The following is a 20,502-nucleotide window of genomic DNA, read 5'->3' on the forward strand; positions in this document are numbered from 1 at the left end:
CAATTGGCACATGGTTCGAGCCATGAGAGCCACCTGCCCTGGTCGCAGAGCAACTACGCTCGCCTATTACACTCAGTTGGTTGGGAGCTCTGCAAGATCCATATACTAATTTATATTTACATGACAAACCCTAATTCTAGGGCCATATTTCAATTTTGACAAATGAATCTATACCGACATTTGTAAAAACGGTGATGGTACATTAGTCCTTACTAATGTAAAATTGTAAGTACCAGTTGTCGTTCTCATATTTCTGTAATGCAAGAGCTCTCTAATTTGTGTTAAAATCTATACTTGATTTAAGTTTCATACTTTTCTAATGTAAGCTATGATGTTCATTGTCCTTAAGCCACCTTCTGAAGAAGACAAATTTATATTTGTTGAAACCTAAGTAAAGAATTCTTTATCCATTGCAACTGGTCGGCTGTTTATAGTTTTATTAATTGTACTTTACATATTATAAGATGAAGGTCTGATCACTCTTTTACAATCCACGTTGAACAATGCTGATGTAAACAAATGTATCCACCATCTTGTATTTAGTTCGTTGACCAACATGAAATGTAAAAGAAAATCAAATCTCTGCCTTATAATATGTAACAGAGAGCTCTTCATGAAGTAAACACAATATATAGAACATATATACATGTAAATTTATGCAATCATAAAAACTTTGAAATATTTTAGAACACAAATGTAAAACCTTTCATAAATTAAGCAATCACTAAAACTATGTTCTATTTTAGAACACAAATGTAAAACTTCTAAAGAAATCAATGCTACACACCTGATGATGGGCTAAGGCCTGAAATTAGTGCTGGCACAATTTTAAAAAAATCTTGTGGCTGGATGAAGTATTTCTCCCAAAGTGTAATTTATGAAACCAGATGTGGTGTTCTCTAGCCAAAAGTGGATAAAATACTACCTAATTGAAATACTTCCAATAATGTACTAGTGGCACAGGATTTTCTCAGGCACTGATTTTCTTTCTATTGGGGTTTTTGCTAACTCATCCCACAATCATTTGAATTCCATGTTGTGTTGAGTAGCCTCATTCCCCAGAAAGTTTGATATTATCCAAGTTCTTTGCCTTTTCTCAAAATTTCTGTTCTAGTAATTCTTCACCTTTTTCCTCCAAACTGGTAAGTGTATCTCGTGAACAAATTGGTTCACCATTTTCACACCACTGTTCTAATAATCTGATGTGGCCTTGTGCCTCTGAGATTGGATCCTTTACATATTTGCAAACCTTCTCAGTCAAATCACATACATGCTCTCTAATGATGTGTAATTCTTTAATATGACCATGTATTTCACACCTCACCAAATCACACTGCCATAAAATTTCGGTGTGTATCTCGTCTGTTAATGCTGACAGTTTTTCATCTAATTTATTACCTAGCTTCATCTCAAGGTATGATTTCAGAATCTCACAAGTTTCCCGAATCTATTTCTTTAGCTCTTCTACTAATTTTGCATTACTATTTTCTGGCTTAGTTGTACTCCCTTGTTTTTGAAGCATTTCACTATTAAGGTGATTGCCTTGAGCCATAATATTATGTTTTACTATTACAACTTCACAAGAAAAACTGCTATCTTCATTCCCTGTCCATCAGGGGTTATTTTTCTAGTCTTTCACTTTCTGTGGGTCTGTAAAGTCATGTTGCAGTTATGAACGCTTGTTGTGGCTAACAGAAGCCAAATGAAAGATTGGAACTTGCACTACACTGGACAGTATAGCAAAGAGTTTCTGTAGTATGATGTTCAATGATGTGTGTGTATGTAAGTCATGAAGCAACCCAACAAACTGGTTACCAGCAGCAGCTGATCAGGCCATGTCAGTCGAGATGTTGATGATACAAAGAAAAGTTTAGTGTACTTCGTAGCTTGCTTAATAAAATCCGTGAACGATGTTCAACTTGAATATCATCACATGTACAACAAAGAGCCACCACTTATAAAAAACCATTAATTGGTGGGATACCCAGTTAAAGGAGACTGGCAGTTTGTTGATGAACCATGTTCTGGTAGGCATTCACTACGCCCCGAGTCCGTAGAAGCTGTACAAGTTAGCTAACTATTGAGAACCAAAAATCTGGTGTGTCTACCACTGATAATTAGACCTACAAAAAAGATCAGTTCATAAGGTCTGAAAAAAAATAATCTTTTTAGGGTCACAAATTGTGGTTGTTGCACAGTAACAAACTGACTGATAGGTCCAAATGATTGAAGTTAATTACAGAATGCTTGATGGGATCAGTTAAGATGAACAATTTATGAAGGAAATTGTGTACAGCAATGAGGCACATTCCATGTCTGTCATATTCATCACTGTTCATCAGAATACGGGCTTCAGAAAATCCTTGTGCCTACGCTGAACACAAGGTCAACACACGGTGTGCCCTGATGCGTAAGTTTTAGGCCAATTTTTCTACGTGGAGCAGACTATGATGTCAACAACTACCTTGACATGTTGCATTGAATGCAGTGGCAGTGCCACAATTTCCAGAAGGTATCGTGTTTGAATATAATGGTGCTCCTCCACACTACATCAACAATGTTCGCAAATTTTTGGATACAGAATTTTCCCCCACAATGAATAGGAAGGGGTGGTTTTAACTCATGACCACCATGATCCTGGAGCTAATATCATTAGAATTTTACTTTTAGGGTTATGTGAAGCAACGTGTATACAGTGAATGTATCAACAACATTAATCACAGAATCGCAGATGCTATTCGCTCTGTTACACCAGATGCCCATACACGTGTGGTAAGAGCTAGAATATATCATTTAGATGTATGTGGTGCAACAAATGGAAGCCACATAGAACTGCACCAAACATGTATGCACACTTGGAAAGTTCGTCTTTCACTTTCATCTCGTATCACATTTCTACCTCATTTCACTACATTTCTGTGACCAATTAAAACTGCACTATGACTTTACAGACACACTGTATCTTCTATTTACCAAATTTAATATCACTTTTCCATTATAGTACTCCCTGCACAAAGTCACTTCATTTAATGTGTAGCAAACATCAACAATTAATTTCTTTACTCTATTCACCAAAACAAACAAATTTACCTTAAAATATATTAACCACAGCCCACCCTAAGATAAGAACTGTGTGCTGGTGATGAGTTGCGTGCTGGTGTGCTGCAGACACATCACATCAAGCAGCTGTCACAGGCTGCTGTTGTAGCGTGGCTGGCAACCAAAAACTGTGTGGTGCCGTGGGCTGCATGCCGAGTCGAGAGGCGGACACAATGTTTGTAGACTGCCATCCTGTCACCATTCTTCTTCACGGAACTCACCACAACATCTTCCTTATCGTAACACCAACTGTATAAGGATTGTAGACCTTTTTCTTCTGTCACACATTTACAATCCTTAGCGATGGACTTTTGTTACTATGATCAACTGTGCTCTTCTGTTTAACCTTTATTAGCACCCTCCTTTTACTTCCCAAATTCTTGGCAATTTGTTCTCCCCTATTTCTTTACCAATTCTTCTTATCTATTTATACTACGTGTCTACAGCTAGATGTTCCATTGTTGATGTCAGTTGCCTTTGGCAACTGTACTCCTTGAATATAAAAGGAAAATCTTTTTAAATTGATGTTCTTTTTTTATTTTCCACTCTCCTACTACCATATTTCCTTTCTCCTGGCCTATATTGTCAACATATGCAACTTGGTTTGGGTCTTAGTTTGTCCTCAGACTGGATGTGTGAGTATCATGTTCACACACAGGGAGGTTCACACGCAAGGGCTATAGAAGTTTCTTTACTCCTTGAATTCCAGATATGCTCACACAACAAAACTTCTCTGAATATACAGTCACCTATATTATTTATTACAGGATCCACAGCTGGTCCTGCTATTCACTTCCAGCTTCTCTTCTTCTTTGTGCCTTGATGGGGACCCCTACTTCGACAATTTAAGAAATACACTGAAAGAGAGGTCAATTCTGATCTAGCACCTCAAACACCTCTTTCCACTTAAAACTTATATTCTCTCATCTGTTAAGAGTACAACTTGGTCATATTACATCATCCAGTCTTGCAGACCTCAATTTAAATATTTGCCTCCACCTCAAGTACTTGTTCCATAGCAAGATCAACAACAAGAAGAACAAGAACAACTGGAGAAGATATCAAAGATACATTTTTACGTTTTTAATTCAAGTCTTACGTCTTCTCCATGAACATTTCTCATGACACTTTCCACTTGTGGCTGCACAGAACAACATACGCCCACTACAGCAGTTGGAGACATGCGCTGACTATCCACTTCCACCAGACGGGCAGCTCTGCACAAACAGAAAGCCTAGCGACAGTCTACAGCTCTCAATCATTCTCCCTCAATTTAAAACTTTTCTCTTTATTCACATGGATATTTTCATCTCTTGCAGAGCCTAAGAGATGTACATTGGCATTTTCCATTCTAAATGACACGTAACACTAACAGTAGCACTATCTCCATTTGCCTACATGTTCTTTTTCATTATTTCTTTTTTCGTGCCATTATTAATTGCAACTGGGAAAGAGATCAGTACATGTAAAGCATATCTGACAAACATATCACTAACAAAACATTTCATTGAGACCTGTAAAGATAAACCAGGCAGCACAAAATGGCTAACATGTACTAATATTTTTCCCAGTTGCATTTGGTAATAGCTCAATAGCCTAAATTTGGGAAATAATAAAAAAACACACAGGCAGGTGGTGGCAGTGTCATCATTTTAAAACTTTATTATGACTTTGGTACAAGAGTTGAAAACTGAACAACAATAAGCCATTTGAGTGTTCCAAGGAGAACCAAAAGTAACAGAAGTTGTTTGTTTGCAAAGCACTTTCACTTTGAAGAAAACAGTCGCTTACTGCTTTGGTTACAGTGTAAATATTGTAACCTTTGCATTCTACAAACAATTAATGCTGCAGAAAAAAACAAATTGCTACTTACCATAAAGAAGACACATTAACTTGCATATTAATTATGCCTGTCTGCAACTTAACGTGTCTCCTTTACAGTGAGTAGCAATCTACCTTTTCCTAAATTGTTGATATTCCTACCTGGAGTTTCCATTCTTTAATTAGTTCCAAATGGAATACAAGAACTTATATGCCACAAGTCATCAAAGAAATCAGGAAAAACCACAGAATAATAGCCAGAAATATTTTAATAATTGTGGCATTTCAGCCGTGAAATTGATAATTCAATACTTTTTACATCACCAAACGTCGTTAATATCAAATATGCAAGACCAAAGGGAATTAAAAGTTGCTAAAAGCAGCAATATTTTTCCATGACAGTGTTTCTAGCAGATTAGTAAAATCTTGTGAAAGGTTGATACAATTAACCTTGAACCGTATTCATAATCAGTCCTTAACTCAAACAAAATTTGCTAAATACTTTTGAGTTTCACATGTAGCAGCCACCATATACCCTTATGAATGAAAACCTAGCAGAACTAAAAACAACCAAAATAATCCTCCTGGTATATTTTGTGACCTTACTGAAGCCTTTTACGTAACTAAATGGTTCAAGTTTGTGGAACAAATCTGCAAATTTACTTCACAATGAACTGCTAACTGCATGTTCAAAAATGGTTCAAATGGCTCTAAGCATTATGGGACTTGACATCTGAGGTCATCAGACCCCTAGACTTAGAACTACTTAAACCTAACTAACCTAAGGACATCACACACGTCCACGCCTGAGGCAGGATTCGAACCTGCGACCATAGCAGCTGCGTGGTTCCAGACTGAAGCGCCTAGAACCGCTCGGCCACAGCGGGCGGCCTATATGTTCTAACTATATATGACGGTAGTATCTGTTCCCGAAAGAACAGTTACCGTGGATGACCATGCAGCTTTGCTAGAAATGAAATGATAATTAAATGGACACCCTAGCTGCAAACAGGCGTTGATGTACTTCATTGGGGACATGTTGAAAATGTGTGCCCCGACCGGGACTCGAACCCGGGATCTCCTGCTTACATGGCAACCGCTCTATCCAACTGAGCCACCGCGGGCACAGAGGATAGTGCGTCTGCAGGGACTTATCCCTTGCACGCTCCCCGTATGATGGGCAAACATCTATTAGGCGCACTACGAATGTAGTGGTGTGGACATGTTGGGAATGTGGATCTCACGGGGAGCGTGCAAGGGATAAGTCCCTGCAGACGCACTATCCTCTGTGCCCGCGGTGGCTCAGTTGGATAGAGCGGTTGCCATGTAAGCAGGAGATCCCGGGTTCGAGTCCCGGTCGGGGCACACATTTTCAACATGTCCCCAATGAAGTACATCAACGCCTGTTTGCAGCTAGGGTGTCCATTTAATTATCATTTCATTTCTAGCAAAGCTGCATGGTCATCCACGGTAACTGTTCTTTCGGGAACAGATACTACCGTCATATATACTTAAAATATGGCTTCCCGGCCATTGACCTTCTTGTGTGAACGCACACGCTATGCCCGAACTCGTACGGGACTTGGTAGATTAATCTGTCACGAGTAATGAGTATGATGGGCAAACATCTATTAGGCGCACTACGAATGTAGTGGTGTGGACATGTTGGGAATGTGGATCTCACGGGGAGCGTGCAAGGGATAAGTCCCTGCAGACGCACTATCCTCTGTGCCCGCGGTGGCTCAGTTGGATAGAGCGGTTGCCATGTAAGCAGGAGATCCCGGGTTCGAGTCCCGGTCGGGGCACACATTTTCAACATGTCCCCAATGAAGTACATCAACGCCTGTTTGCAGCTAGGGTGTCCATTTAATTATCATTTCATTTCTAACAAAGCTGCATGGTCATCCACGGTAACTGTTCTTTCGGGAACAGATACTACCGTCATATATAGTTAAAATATGGCTTCCCGGCCATTGACCTTCTTGTGTGAACGCACACGCTATGCCCGAACTCGTACGGGACTTGGTAGATTAATCTGTCACGAGTAATGAGTATGATGGGCAAACATCTATTAGGCGCACTACGAATGTAGTGGTGTGGACATGTTGGGAATGTGGATCTCACGGGGAGCGTGCAAGGGATAAGTCCCTGCAGACGCACTATCCTCTGTGCCCGCGGTGGCTCAGTTGGATAGAGTGGTTGCCATGTAAGCAGGAGATCCCGGGTTCGAGTCCCGGTCGGGGCACACATTTTCAACATGTCCCCAATGAAGTACATCAACGCCTGTTTGCAGCTAGGGTGTCCATTTAATTATCATTTATATGTTCTAAGGTGAGTTTTCGGCTTCAAAGGACCTGATGACAAGTCATATACTACTTAATCACAAAAAAGAGAAATATGAAATCAGTTAAATATCAATGTAATCTACATTTTGAACGTGACAAAAGGCAGTCATTGTAAGCAACATGTCAGAAACAAGTGAAATTTCAAACATGCTTACTTGTTCTCCACAGATCTCTGAATGCAGAGATCAAGTTCATCTGTTAAAACACACCACCATCTTTCAAAGGTCATCACTTTCTGGAAACAGAGGAAAGATAAGTCTTAATTATTGCATAAAGTATATCATTGATCTAAGTTTTATTAATACAGTGATCATTTCTTACTCGTGCAATTAGTTGCACAACCAAGTCTCTTTTCTTTGCTGCACTAAATGGATGGAATAATTGTACTGAGATAATCAGAGTTGGTTTAAGGCCAAAGTGACTCAAGTGACCATTTGCAGCACTGTTGGTGCTGGTCATGCAAAATTTGTAAACAAGGTGTCTCATAATAAGTAGCAAAAATAATCAGTTTCTATGCTCACTGGATTTAGATTTATTTTTAAAGGTCTTACCAAGCTATGGTAAGTAATGTACGAGGCAAGGAGTGAAAGGAAGAGGGGTGATACAAGGTGAGGAAGGGAGGGGGTGCTAAATGTTATGCCATTAGTGTGGGAAAATGTTTTTGAAATAGCACTGGAGATAACACATATGAATAAACAATATTGGAGCATTATTTTACAATGTTTTCAGTGCAGTGCTCCCCCTCCCCCCCCCACACACTTTTTCTCTAGCACCCCCCCTCCAACACACACACACACACACACACACACACACACACACACACACACACACACACACACACAATATTTTGTATAAATGAATTTTCTTACCAGAATACAACAAATTGAAAAAAAATATGTGTTACTTCTTCTTCTTAAAACATTCAAACAAAAAAATGGCCTATTTACTAACACACTCCTTTACTTTTATTTTGTACACTCAGGGTGGCTACATAAACACGCTATTTACAGAACTCTTTTTTTAACTATGACATCCCTCAGATATTGACTGTAACCTGCATAGGACTGAGAGCTTCATAAAAAAACAGATGGTGTTCTTCCTAGTTCCCATCAGTTACTAAACTGCTGAACAGGTGATAGTATGAAGCATGAAGTCTTTCTGCTACAACTGTGGGGAATGTGTCAAAAAAAACATAGCTACAATTAAATTGCAAAATAAGTAAGTCTCTTTTATAGCAAATTGTTTGCCTTTTAAGCAAACTTAGTCTAAATCAATCACAATGGCACACACATTGATGTATGAATAGCCACATAAAGCAACAAAATTACTATCCTAGCAGCTGTCCTGTTTTGGAAACCAACAACGACGAGCTATCTCAATAAAAGCGATTTTCCTTGTGGTAATCAGCATAGGATGGTTTTTGAAAGTAGTGATAAAATAATCTGGTATTTGTGATCAAACAATTTGGTATGTGGAACATCAGCTCCTACAGAAACTGTGTATCTCTTTTTACAGAAAACACCACAATTGCAACCACAAAAGCAATGGGGTAAATTTTGTCTTGGTGCCATCTTACAAGATTCGGGAGTGGGTCAAAAGGGAGGAAACTGCTTGATAAACAGGAAGAAAATAACATCTAAGGCCTAAGATGTAACTTCCAAATGCTTCAGGATAATGTGTCAGACTTAGTTACATTTTACATGAACAATGAATAACATGGGAAGGCTATATTGCTATTCATCATATAGAGGCAGCATTGAGTTACATTTTTTACAAACAATGAATAACATTAATATGGGAAGAATATATTGCTATTCATCACATAGAGGCTGTGTTGAGCCACAAAGAGGCAAAATGAGAAGCCTGCTAAAATATTAAAGCTTCCAGACAAAGTTCTTCTGCATTAAAACACACACACACACACACACACACACACACACACACACACACACACACACACACACACATTCACCCTAGCATAGCTCGCACACACATGACCACTGCCTCAGAGCACTAGAGTTCAACTGCGACTGTGACTGCATCCGCGTCTGATGAAACAGCAATCTGCTCGGATGGGGCGGTGTATGAAGATGTAGGTTGTGGAAGGGAGAGGGTGGAGTATCAGGTTACGTGTGGGGGATGATGCTGGTGCTGCCTGTGAGACTATCCAAGTGGGTTGCTAGGAGCAGCATCAAGAGACTGTGCTGGAAGAGTGTGGAAATGGGGAGGAGGAAAGGGAGGGTACAGAAGAGGGAAAGAACTTCTAGGTGCATTAGCAAGATAAGTATTGCAGTGGGAGCTGGGAAGGGGGTAGGCAGGTGGAAGAATGGAAGGTGGAGGCGAGGGGGGATTTATGAACAATGGATATATTATAGGAAGATTTCCCTGCTTGTTAGCCTGTTAGTAGTCATGCCCATGTAGAATGCCGCACAGTGGTTGTAACTAAGTTTGTAGATCTCACAGCTGCTTACACAGGTGGTCCTGCCTTGGATGGGGTAAGAGAGGCCAATGATATGATTGTAGTAGGTGGTAACAGAAGGATGTATGGGACAGGTCTTGCATCTGAGTCTATTGCATAGATATGAGGCATGTACCAAGGAGTTGGGAACTGGGGCAGGCTAGAGATGGACAAGTATATTTCATATGTTGGGTGGGTGGTGGAATATCACTGTGGGAGGGATGGTGAGGATATTTGTCATTTCAGTTTTGACTGTCTCCCGACCTGTCCTAAAATATCCTCACTACTGTCTTCCCCAACCCTCCCATAATGATATCTTGTTGCCCACCAGTCCTAGACAATACTCTTATCCATCACTACTCCTCTCTTGCTCCTAGCCCCTTGCCTCAAGGGTTATATCCCTGCAACAGACCCAGAAGCCATATCTACTCCAGTCCTATCACTGGCATCCCCTATTTGATCAAAGACAGCGCCACCTGTGAAAACAGCCATACGATCTACCAAATACACGGTAACATCTGTGGCACATTCTATGTGGGCACGACCACTAACAAGCTATCTGTTTGCATGAAAAAGCTACTTTGTAAAAGGGGAGAAAGGGATAATGTGACCAATTTTAGACCTATTTCTATGCCAACAGTGTTTGCTTAAGTTATTGAAAAGGCTGTGTATGTAAGGATAATTGATCATTTTATTTCACATAATTTGCTATCAAATGTCCAGATCAGTTTTAGAAGTGGTTTAAAAACTGAAAATGCTATATTCTCTTTTCTCTGTGAGGTACTGGATGGATTAAACAAATGGTTTCGAGCACTAGCCATCTTTTTTTAATCAACTAAGGTGTTCAGTTGTGTTGATCACAAAATATTGATACAGAAGTTAGACCATTACAGAATACAGGTAGTAGCTCACAGTTGGTTCACTTCTTCCCCAACCCCTACCCTACTATCCCTCCCACTCCTCAACCTGTGCTGCCTCCTTTTACCTGTCACTCACTTCAGCAGTTGTTGCTCATGTCATACACAGTCACAGTCGGGCCTTAATAGCCACAGACAGTAGCCGTGTGTGTGTGTGTGTGTGTGTGTGTGTGTGTGTGTGAGAGAGAGAGAGAGAGAGAGAGAGAGAGAGAGAGAGAGAGAGAGAGAGAGAGAGAGAGAGAGATATATATATATAGAGTTCTACTTCTGAGGAAGGACTTTGTCGGAGATTGTGCATACTTCCTGTGTCCTTTTCATTGTGCCGGCCCACAACTTGATGACTCTTCTACGTTACGAGTAGAAATCTATCCTCTATATCATTGTTCTTACATCCTGGACCTTCCATTGATCAATCAATAATATTTGTAACTATACAAGCTCTCAGGTAATGTAGTTACCATTAACAAAAAGTTATATCAAATGAGTATGTGAAGCAACTACCAGACCACATTAAATGAAACAACTGAACACATACACTTGACAGCACAGAAAGTTCCCCACCCCCCAGAATTCTAAGCCTTGTCATATGCATGATTTGACAACACAGGATGCAGACACTGTAAGATGTAGACATTGTCTATCACTTGAGTTGTTAGAGTGTTGTACCACTTGTGGTCTAGTGGTAAATGTCATGCAATGTAGATGCAAAGTTGTATGCTCCAGTCTATTCATTCCTTTATTTTTTAACTGCAGTTTGACTGCCTGCTAAAAGTGTGAACCTGATGAAACCTCAAAGGTAATCCGCTTCACTTTCTAACCACACAGTAATAACAAAAGAGCCTTTGGCTGCATCATGATCACAACAGTTTATGCTTAAACGTTTCCTCACCCTACATAACCACTGCAGCCCAGCTGCTCACCACCAGGCATCTGACACTGGTTGTAGTCCGAACAGATGAATGTGGTGCATCTGCGTTTGGAGTAAATTTATGCTCTCACACTGATAAGCATGAAATTATTTATTAGCATAGTTGGATTTTCTGCAGTAAATAACTTTAGTAAACAAAGTGAACATGGAGCTACACAAAAGGTATGAGTGTATTTATCAACTGTCATTTTCTAATTTAAAATTCTAGTATTTGACTTGCAGTTATGAATTGGATTTTTCATAATTTGATCTTTTTAACATTTGTTATGCATTATAAACTAAGTAGCACGAGGAAGATATCTAATATATGTGACATACTGTTTGCTGTGGGTTTAACAGAGGGGTGAATGCACCTTGAAGCATTTGTGTGAAGTGTGGAACGATATTAGGAAAACCACATCAGAGAAGCATTTTCTTGTTTCTTTCATTCTGGCATGAATGAATTTCCACATTCATGAAGTTTCAATAATTGACATATATGATGAACTGTTACAATTTAACTTTCCTGCAACATTTGCATTCATATGATGAACTGTTACAATTTAACTTTCGTGCAACATTTGCATTCAACTGACAAAGTTAAGAAGTCAATAGCAGAAGTACGACATGCCACAACTAACAGCAACAAAATTCAAACTGGTGTCTATTACCGCATTTTGGTTTCAGTGTCATCAGTTCACTCATAGAGCTTCCCTATGCCATAGCTATCAACATTGAGAAGATGCTGTTATAAAAGACATGGCAAATATGGAGGCTCCTTCACCTGTCAGTTAACCCCAAAATGAAAAATATGTCTGAAGTGTTAGACCCTTTCCTCTTGCATCTATTTCATAACACTTAAACAATATTCATAAGATTCAACTACACACAATCCAGTTCATAACTACACATCAAATATTGGAAGTTCAAATAAGAAAATGGCAACTGATAAATATATTCACAATAACCTACACATGTGTAACTGCATGGTGTCCACACCATTTATCAAAGTTATTTCATGCGGAGAATCAAACTACACAAAGAAACAATTTAAATGCGAGAGCTGCAAGGTGCCAAAAATACATCGCAATGAGCTCAACTGGTCAGATGGTGGCTGGCATCAAGAGACCAGTGGCAGATGGCTGGTTGCTGCTCTATGGAAAGAAAACTCTCGACTATAATCTATTCCGATCTTGATGCAGCCATGAGCTCTTGCACAGAAGATAAGAAAGTGAAGCAAATTATCTCTGAGTTTCCATCAGACCGATACATTAAGTACACAGCCGAAATGTGGTTAAAAAATAAAAGAATGAGAGGACTTAAACTCTCAACTATGCATCTACATTGCACGACATTTACTACCAGATAAAACACTGTAACAGCTCGAGTGGAAGAGAACATTTCCTCCAGACACATACACATACTATAGTGTTGCCAGATTGTGTAGACGGCCAGACTTAGTATTCTTAGAGGACAACTAATTTTTGTGCAGTCAAATGTAAACAATAGGTTTATCTGGGCTTGCCCAACTTATACAATACAGTATTACAGAAAAAGTATTCAGTATTATATTTACAGACTGCAAGAATGAAAGACGTAAGCAAGATATAGACAACATTTTAAAAACCCAATATGTCTGATAATGTTAGTAATCTTCCAAGGTGTTGAGATGCCTCAGATCACCAGTTATTTTGGCAACAGAGAATGTTGCTGTCTTCAGCTGATTTCTGTGGGATGGACTGTTACACAACTGAGTTCACTGGGTAAAAATGTAGTTGTCTATTGTGTTGAAACTAAATGAAACAGCACGCATCTGCAGGATATGTGCAACAAGGAGTGGGAACCAACTGCTGACTGAAAACTACCTCAGTATGAAAGCCATCTTGAAATACAAACTGTGGTTGGTTAAGTATCCCATAATGAAGGAAAGAAAAAAAAAGTTCTTGTCCTGGCAGAGAGTTGACAATGATATGAAGAACAGTTTGTTTTAGTTATGCTGAATAAAATATGTGTGAATAGTTCTATGTTCTAGATTTGACCAATTTCTTTTTACATGGTGAGTTAATTGTGAGCAAGTTTTACCATGCATTCATACTATTGATTCACCTCAATAGGTAATTAATTCCCTACCTTCAGTGTGGATGTACACTTACATTCAACCTACAGTGTGAATATAAAATCAGCGAGAAAGTACGACATGGACAGGGACTGCTGATAGATGCCACTGGGTGGCAGTGTGAGTCTGCTGGGGAGCACGATGAGATAGTCTGCGTTTTTGCAATAAACACTGTGTCCAGGTGGCATTGCGGTTAATGTGACTGCCTAGTAACCAGAAGATCATGGGTTTGAGTCCCTCTACAGCACGCATTTTCACTCATCGCTGCTGACTGTGTAAAGTCTCGATGCAGCTAATATCATTAGTCCCTTCCCTTTCTCTGCCTTCCTCTCCCTCCAACTACAATTGCTGTCATAGCTGTGGATTCAGTGTGGTGTGTGTTCTTCCAGAAATGTCCAAAACAACAGACACCATGCTCATATAATAACTGAAAGTACTTCCTCAGGCTTCACTACTTCGGAAAAACCAGAAGAAGAAGAAAATGAACGTTATATTTTTAGGTAATGCCTGCTGAAATGGTTATCAGGGGGATGACACACAATCCCCATGTGTGACATTTTCTTTATTTTACACTGACAGTACCATATTAAGTGGTGTTGGCCATTATGACATATTTTTTGTTTTAGGAGATTTCCTTCTGGCGGCACACAGTCCACCTGGTTTCACTTCGAATGATCTTCTGTTTATGTGGTTTGTTCTGCTTCAGTATTCTAGTGAGACAGTACTTAATCTTAACATCTACATTTGTCAAACCATTGGCCATACTTCCATAACCAGTTGATATTATCTTTCACAAGCTCAGTAGTTGTAGCTGACAAGCTATGGAAGAAATACATTTGTGCAGATGCTTCAGCTGTTGATCTGCACCTCCCCCAACATGCTGTGGTTGTCCACAACAAAGTCTCCATAACTATTGTTGTCCTCCCCAACCACGCCATCTGCACAGCAGCTATGGTCTAGGATATTTTGTGTGCACTGAGCAAGACTTCAGGAAGTATTGTAAGCTATTAGAACAAAGGTGACTGACTTGTTTATCCAATGAACCTTCAGTACCTTCAAAACCACCATAAGGGTGACTCTTCAAATTATGGACCAATTTCATACACTTTCCTGCTTAAGGAAGTACCAAGATCATTGTGAAATGTAGAAGAGACCATTCTCACCTAAGGGAAGAATGCAGTTTTTAACATGTGATTTGATCACATAGTGTAAATATTTGAACAAACTATCTGTTGAGGATATAAATCATACATAAGCTTCAGCATATACACATGTAAGAAATAAGCATTTCAATCTAGGCTCAATGCTTCAATGAGGAGTATTCAAAGGAACATTAATTGCTGTGTATCAAATGAAAAGTATACAAACAGCTTTAAGGTATTACAAAACATGTCTGAAATTTATTTAATCATCCTGTGAGATGCAGTAGTCTTCTTACACTGTCAAAATGTAAGCTTATAACAAAGCAAGCTGGGATCTTCTTACTTCCTCTTGTTTTGTTATCTGCCTCCTTAAACTCATTTTTTTGAAATTTTTGACTAATTACCATCAAAATATGTAAGTATAATCTGCAATTTCATAAAAGAGAAAGATTGGCCCTCAGTTTTAAAGAATATAGCACCAGATCTAAAGTTGTGCTCCGTTTTATGTATGCAATTGATTTTCTAATTTATTTTGACAATTTATTGTTAATATCTTTTGTTATAGGATGAAATCAGTAATTGTTTTGTGGCTTAGATTCTATTGCTGACTTACAAACAAATATAAATTCTGTACTAATCATACACATTTGGAAAAAGAATCACTAGGATTCTTGAAGTATTTATTTGGCTCTATTTGAAAATATATTAACAAATCCCGCCCTTCATTAATTCCAAAGTAATTAACAGGTTTGTAAAAAGTATTGTTTCTATATCTATATCTGTTAATTTCATCATTTAAACAAATAATTCAGCTTAACCCGTGTAGAACAAACTGTTAAAAAGAACCAATTTTTCAATGTATTCAGTTAATTTAATGATTTATGTTTTAATTGTAACTTCTGCAACTTAAACACTGAACAATGTGTAGTTTCAGTGCCTATTACTGAGATGATGTATAAAGGCCCAATTTTTGGTCCCGAGACAATCAGTCCACGGGCGATTTTCAGACGAGAAACCTGTGCTGGTTAGGTCAACAACAATGCATCAACGTAACTGTGAAATACGTGTAATAGGTCATGTGTTAAAACAATGACAGTGTTTATTCAATATGTAGCATATTATTCTGCAATAACCGTGTGATCAGGTTTTTACTGCTCATAGGTGTTCAACAGTAAACTACGGTAGCAGTATGCTGATGTTTGCATGAATACTATTAATGACGTTCATCGAAAGTTAAACAATAGTGCACTGGCCATATTAACTGTGTTTATTGGCAGGTCGTGAACAGTGAAAGTAAAGAACTAGGAATGCAACTGTGCACCTGTTGGCTACATTATTTACAGTAGTCAGTGTTGAAATTCCACTCCCCATTTTTCAGTCAGTAACACAACGCAATATGTTGACACCAAGGACCATCAACAAACAAATAAAGCAGGTGAACATCATGTATGGTTCCCTTCTGGGTGATGATTATCGTAATTGGGCACAATAAACTAGGACTCATGAACTATGAACACTATCTCAAGAACAGTTTACAATACAATGATTATAACGAAGGAAGTGCAACAGCAAATCAGCGAATGGGTTTCATGGCCACAGTATGACAGCAGCCAATCAGCTAATGGGTTCTATGGAAGCAGCCATTGAGTACAGGAGCAGCAAATCAGCACACACATAGACGCAGCTGTGCAGACGATGAATCGAGATGATGATTACTGCTGCTGCAACTGCAGCAGCAGCAGCAGCAGCAGCAGCAGCAGCAGCAGCAGCAGCCGCAGAAGACGAGTGAATAAGAATAAGGTAATTTCATAAAAAAGTCATTTTATATTAAATTATGCATAATGAGTGGCCTTAACGAACAAGACAGTGTGATGAGAGAGAAGGGACAATGGGGAACTGGTTCTGTAAATGACATGCACGTAACTTTGAATGATGGGGACGAAAGCCATATTGTAGATGAAACGATAAAAGCGTCATGTACACTGTATGGTGATGGAAGTGAAATGGATGAAAACAGTACTGAAGTGGATGAAATCATTAAGGTTAAGGGGGAGTGGTGAAAGTCAGTGAGGGCAACAGGTTAGGGTGGACGAAAAATTGGAATGAATGTTAAAAGAAATTATGAGTAGTATGTGTACGAAAGAAGACATTATTAAGGTGGAAAAGAAAACTCATTGCATTAGAACTGACATGGTTAGCTTCAAGGATGAATTGGAGAAATAAATTAAAAAGGAGATTAAGGTAGTCAGCTCTAATCTTTCAGAATTAAATAAGAAGGTTGAGGCAGTAGCTAACGATTGTGATGAAAAGATAAAGAAAGTAGCACATAACACTAATGAGAAATTAACATTAATGAGTAGTAAATGTGTAGAAGACAGAAAGAAGCTTTGTGATGACTATAGTAGGAGGGTGCAGGCTTCCAAAAAACAGCATAAAGATGAAATCAAAGCAGCCAGGAAATTTTGTGCTGAAACCAGGGTTAAACTTGAACCAAACCAATCAGATTAAAAATGATTTAGAAACAGAAGTGGAAACCAAGTGTGCAGTAGTGGTAGAGGAAAAACTGGTAAAAGTAAATAATAATGTAGATTCCAAATTGGCTGATATGGAAAAAAAGATGGAAGAAATACAAAATCTAAAGTACAGAATATGTAGTGTCCCAAACAGAACTTCATTTGTTAGTTGTAAAAAATTTAATAGTTTTGAACCATATGTTCAAGTGCATCCATAGGATCTCATTAAATAATTTAATAATTTGCTTGAAACATGCAATCACAAGGAGAAAATGTCATTTGTGAAAGATTTTTTTAAAGGGGTAGCTCACGGGTGGGCAGCTCAGGTAGCTGATAGTTGTACTTCAGGCATAGTCCATAACAATACAGGCAGGGTAGGAAAAAAATGTTACCTTCATAGTCTCAGATGTTATTGAATTTAGTTTATATTTCTGCTCCAAGATACAGCCCTCCAAAAATGACACTGTGCATACCATTTTGAAGATGTGACTTTTTGATAAAATGGAACATCTCTAGATATTTTATTGATTTTTTTAATTGAAAGCTAATTGCTTTATGATTACAAAGAAATCCTCCATTTGGACTTATCTGACAAAGTTCTTTTACTATAGCATTCTGAACTTTTTTTATTTAATTTATGGAATTTTTTTTTCAGAAATTCCAATCTGTAAAATTTTGATTTTTTTCTGTTGATTAGTACCATATTATTTTACATTCCCTGAAAAGGGGAGCCTCCACTTTTCAGTTGAACAGGTTTCACAAACAATTGAAATTTTTGCCATACATAAAGCATGTTTTATTATCACATTATCACATAACAGGCTCATAAAAATCAAAAACTACCCTTATTTAACAAAATTTTAGTAGTTTGAAAGATGAGTAAGAGACACATTTTTCAAGCATTTTAAATGATTCCAAAACGTATGTGAAAGGTCCAAAGAGTAAAAAGTTTCAATTTATATAACTTATGTGTACCCTGTTTGTACCGAAATTAGCCAGTTAATGAACTAAAAATGTGTTCCAGTGCTTCAGTATCTTCCTTTAATATAGAGTGATGCCTTCCTGTTGAACCAATAGGAACTAGAGCACTTGAGAACATTGTGAACAGAAGGTGAGCACTGATGGCATTGTTGCTGTCCTTCAGCTGGACACTTACATCCAGCAACTGGTCCATGTGGTAGCATAAATTTCACTACAATTTCGTTTAACTCATAACTAGTGTCTATAAATCTCTGCAATCCCAGCCACACACACATGCCACAAACATCCCCCTTCTCAGGCTGTGAACCTGAATATTATCCTACTGTTTCTGAGGTGTTGGCTGAATGAATGAAATGTCTTCTTTCTTGCTCTTTAAAGTGAGTCCAAAAATGTGTCTTCTGAATTTCTTTCACAGGAGTAATTTTTTTGGACCATTCTTCTTTTTTCTGCTCACGGAATTCTTCGATTTCATCTTTGGACAAAAGAATGAGGGTTGTGGATGTGTAAGATTTCACAACTCTCATAAAATCCTAAGCATTCTGTATCGCAGCTATGTTTGGAATGTAAAGATTATGTTTTGGAGCATGGTGCTTCGTCAGGCCTCCTACAACATCACAAGGCCCCTTCCTGTGACCAGTAGCACTGTGTACCCAATCAGTTGGCAATAGTGACTTACTCAATTCAAACAGCTGGTAACAATTTTTAAAATGATTAGGAGTACCATCAGAAATAATAACGATCTGGTCTGCCCCTGTTTGCAGTTGAAGAATTTTCTGCACCGCTAGCAAAGCATGTGCTGAGTCATGTCCTGTGTCATCACTTATAGCTGCAACACTTGTGGTCTTGTTTTGAAAATATGTCTCTCCTGTAAAAATTGAAATCTGGTCATTACACCAATGGTACCCTTGTTTTATGTTACAGACTACTAATGAGTTCACACGCCTAACAGAGGCGTCATATGTCATGTGCTCCAGTAATTTCTTCAAAGTTACCACACAAAGTTAAAAATTCATGCCGTACACACATAAATAGACATCTCTAGGTGGGTTGGAACTACCCACTTAAGTCATAGTGCATAAAATTTTGATCTTCCAATATGTGAAGTTGTATTGTTGATCTTATAAATTGCAAAAGTTTCTTTAATACTGTAAGTCATGTACCTCTACACTTTCACAACTTTTTGACCTTCACCTGTTAGTGTTATAGTGTCTTTTTTGTTGGCACTCTGACAAGAAGAGTCCCATTTATCTTCCAGATAAAATGACTGCACTATAAGAACCTGAGCTGCTTCTACAGGATGACAATAATAGGGATCTGGTCTTCCTAAGATTCCTTTTACAGACTTCACATTTCTTGATTTGTCTACCATGTACTTTGATACTGATGGAAAGTGGTTCAAATTTGTTTTCTTTAAAAATGTCTCTGGAATAATAGTTAAAACTTGAGCCTTTTCACTGTAGGATGCACAGTATACAACAGCTGAATTGATATTTGTGAAAAATTCCTGGGCTAGAGGTGCAAGAGGGCTTTGATTCATTTTCTTCTGAATTTCTACTTTCGAGAGTATGGTCAGTTTTGCTGTAGTGAATTCGTCCATAGCTTTAGTAATTTTTCTGCACTTTCTTGATGCATAGAGCTGCTGATTCGACTTCACTGACCACGGTTTCTTAACAGGACAAACATCTACCTCTGTAGTTGACTGATTCAGGGTATTTAATTTCTCCATTAGTGATGCAAAATTTGCATCATCTGCACCATGGGAGGCTTCACATTGTTCTGATACTATCATTGTTGTTATTCTGTCAAAACATTTATAACACAAAAAGTCATCGCTGGAAACATCTTTACTTTGAAACAGAGTCTTCAAATGAGAACACTTATTCCCAACCTGAACAAAGTCTGCTTTTTCTGTTTGTCTTATATTTCACTCTTTTATGAATATCCAAATAGTCAGCACACTTCACTCTCCTGTGGGCCCAGTCAGAAGACATTTCAAACAGTCAATTTCAAAAAACACGCTGCAACTATGTCGACTGGCAAATTCCTCATGAAAACACAGAATGCATTGGATGGCCTCAAATTTCTTGGAAGCCTCTTCAGTAAACAAATTAGCACTGAACAACTACAATACAGAAACCTGCAATGAACACCCACAACAAAGATACTGACAAGAAACTACCACCAAGTGTAAGAAATATCTTCA

At 38.4% G+C, this 20,502-nt stretch overlaps 1 protein-coding gene across 3 annotated transcripts in view; it reads right to left on the minus strand.

Annotated features, from left to right (window-relative positions):
* Positions 1-4,051: 4,051 nt before the first annotated feature.
* LOC126213421 (uncharacterized) overlaps positions 4,052-20,502 on the minus strand; it is a 71,473-nt gene continuing 55,022 nt past the window's right edge. The window contains exons 5-6 of one of the 3 annotated variants that reach the window (XM_049941162.1): positions 7,421-7,500; positions 4,052-4,316 (exon numbers count right to left, since the gene is read on the minus strand). In XM_049941162.1, the coding sequence (XP_049797119.1) occupies positions 4,175-4,316; positions 7,421-7,500 (222 nt within the window). In that variant the 3' untranslated portion in view covers positions 4,052-4,174. Of the gene's footprint in view, positions 4,317-7,238; positions 7,275-7,420; positions 7,501-20,502 lie in introns of those variants that run through there. The other 2 variants (XM_049941163.1, XR_007541163.1) reach the window with 2 other exon arrangements.

Source organism: Schistocerca nitens, chromosome 11, assembly GCF_023898315.1.
Source record: "Schistocerca nitens isolate TAMUIC-IGC-003100 chromosome 11, iqSchNite1.1, whole genome shotgun sequence".
Taxonomy (NCBI): Eukaryota; Metazoa; Arthropoda; class Insecta; order Orthoptera; family Acrididae; genus Schistocerca; species Schistocerca nitens.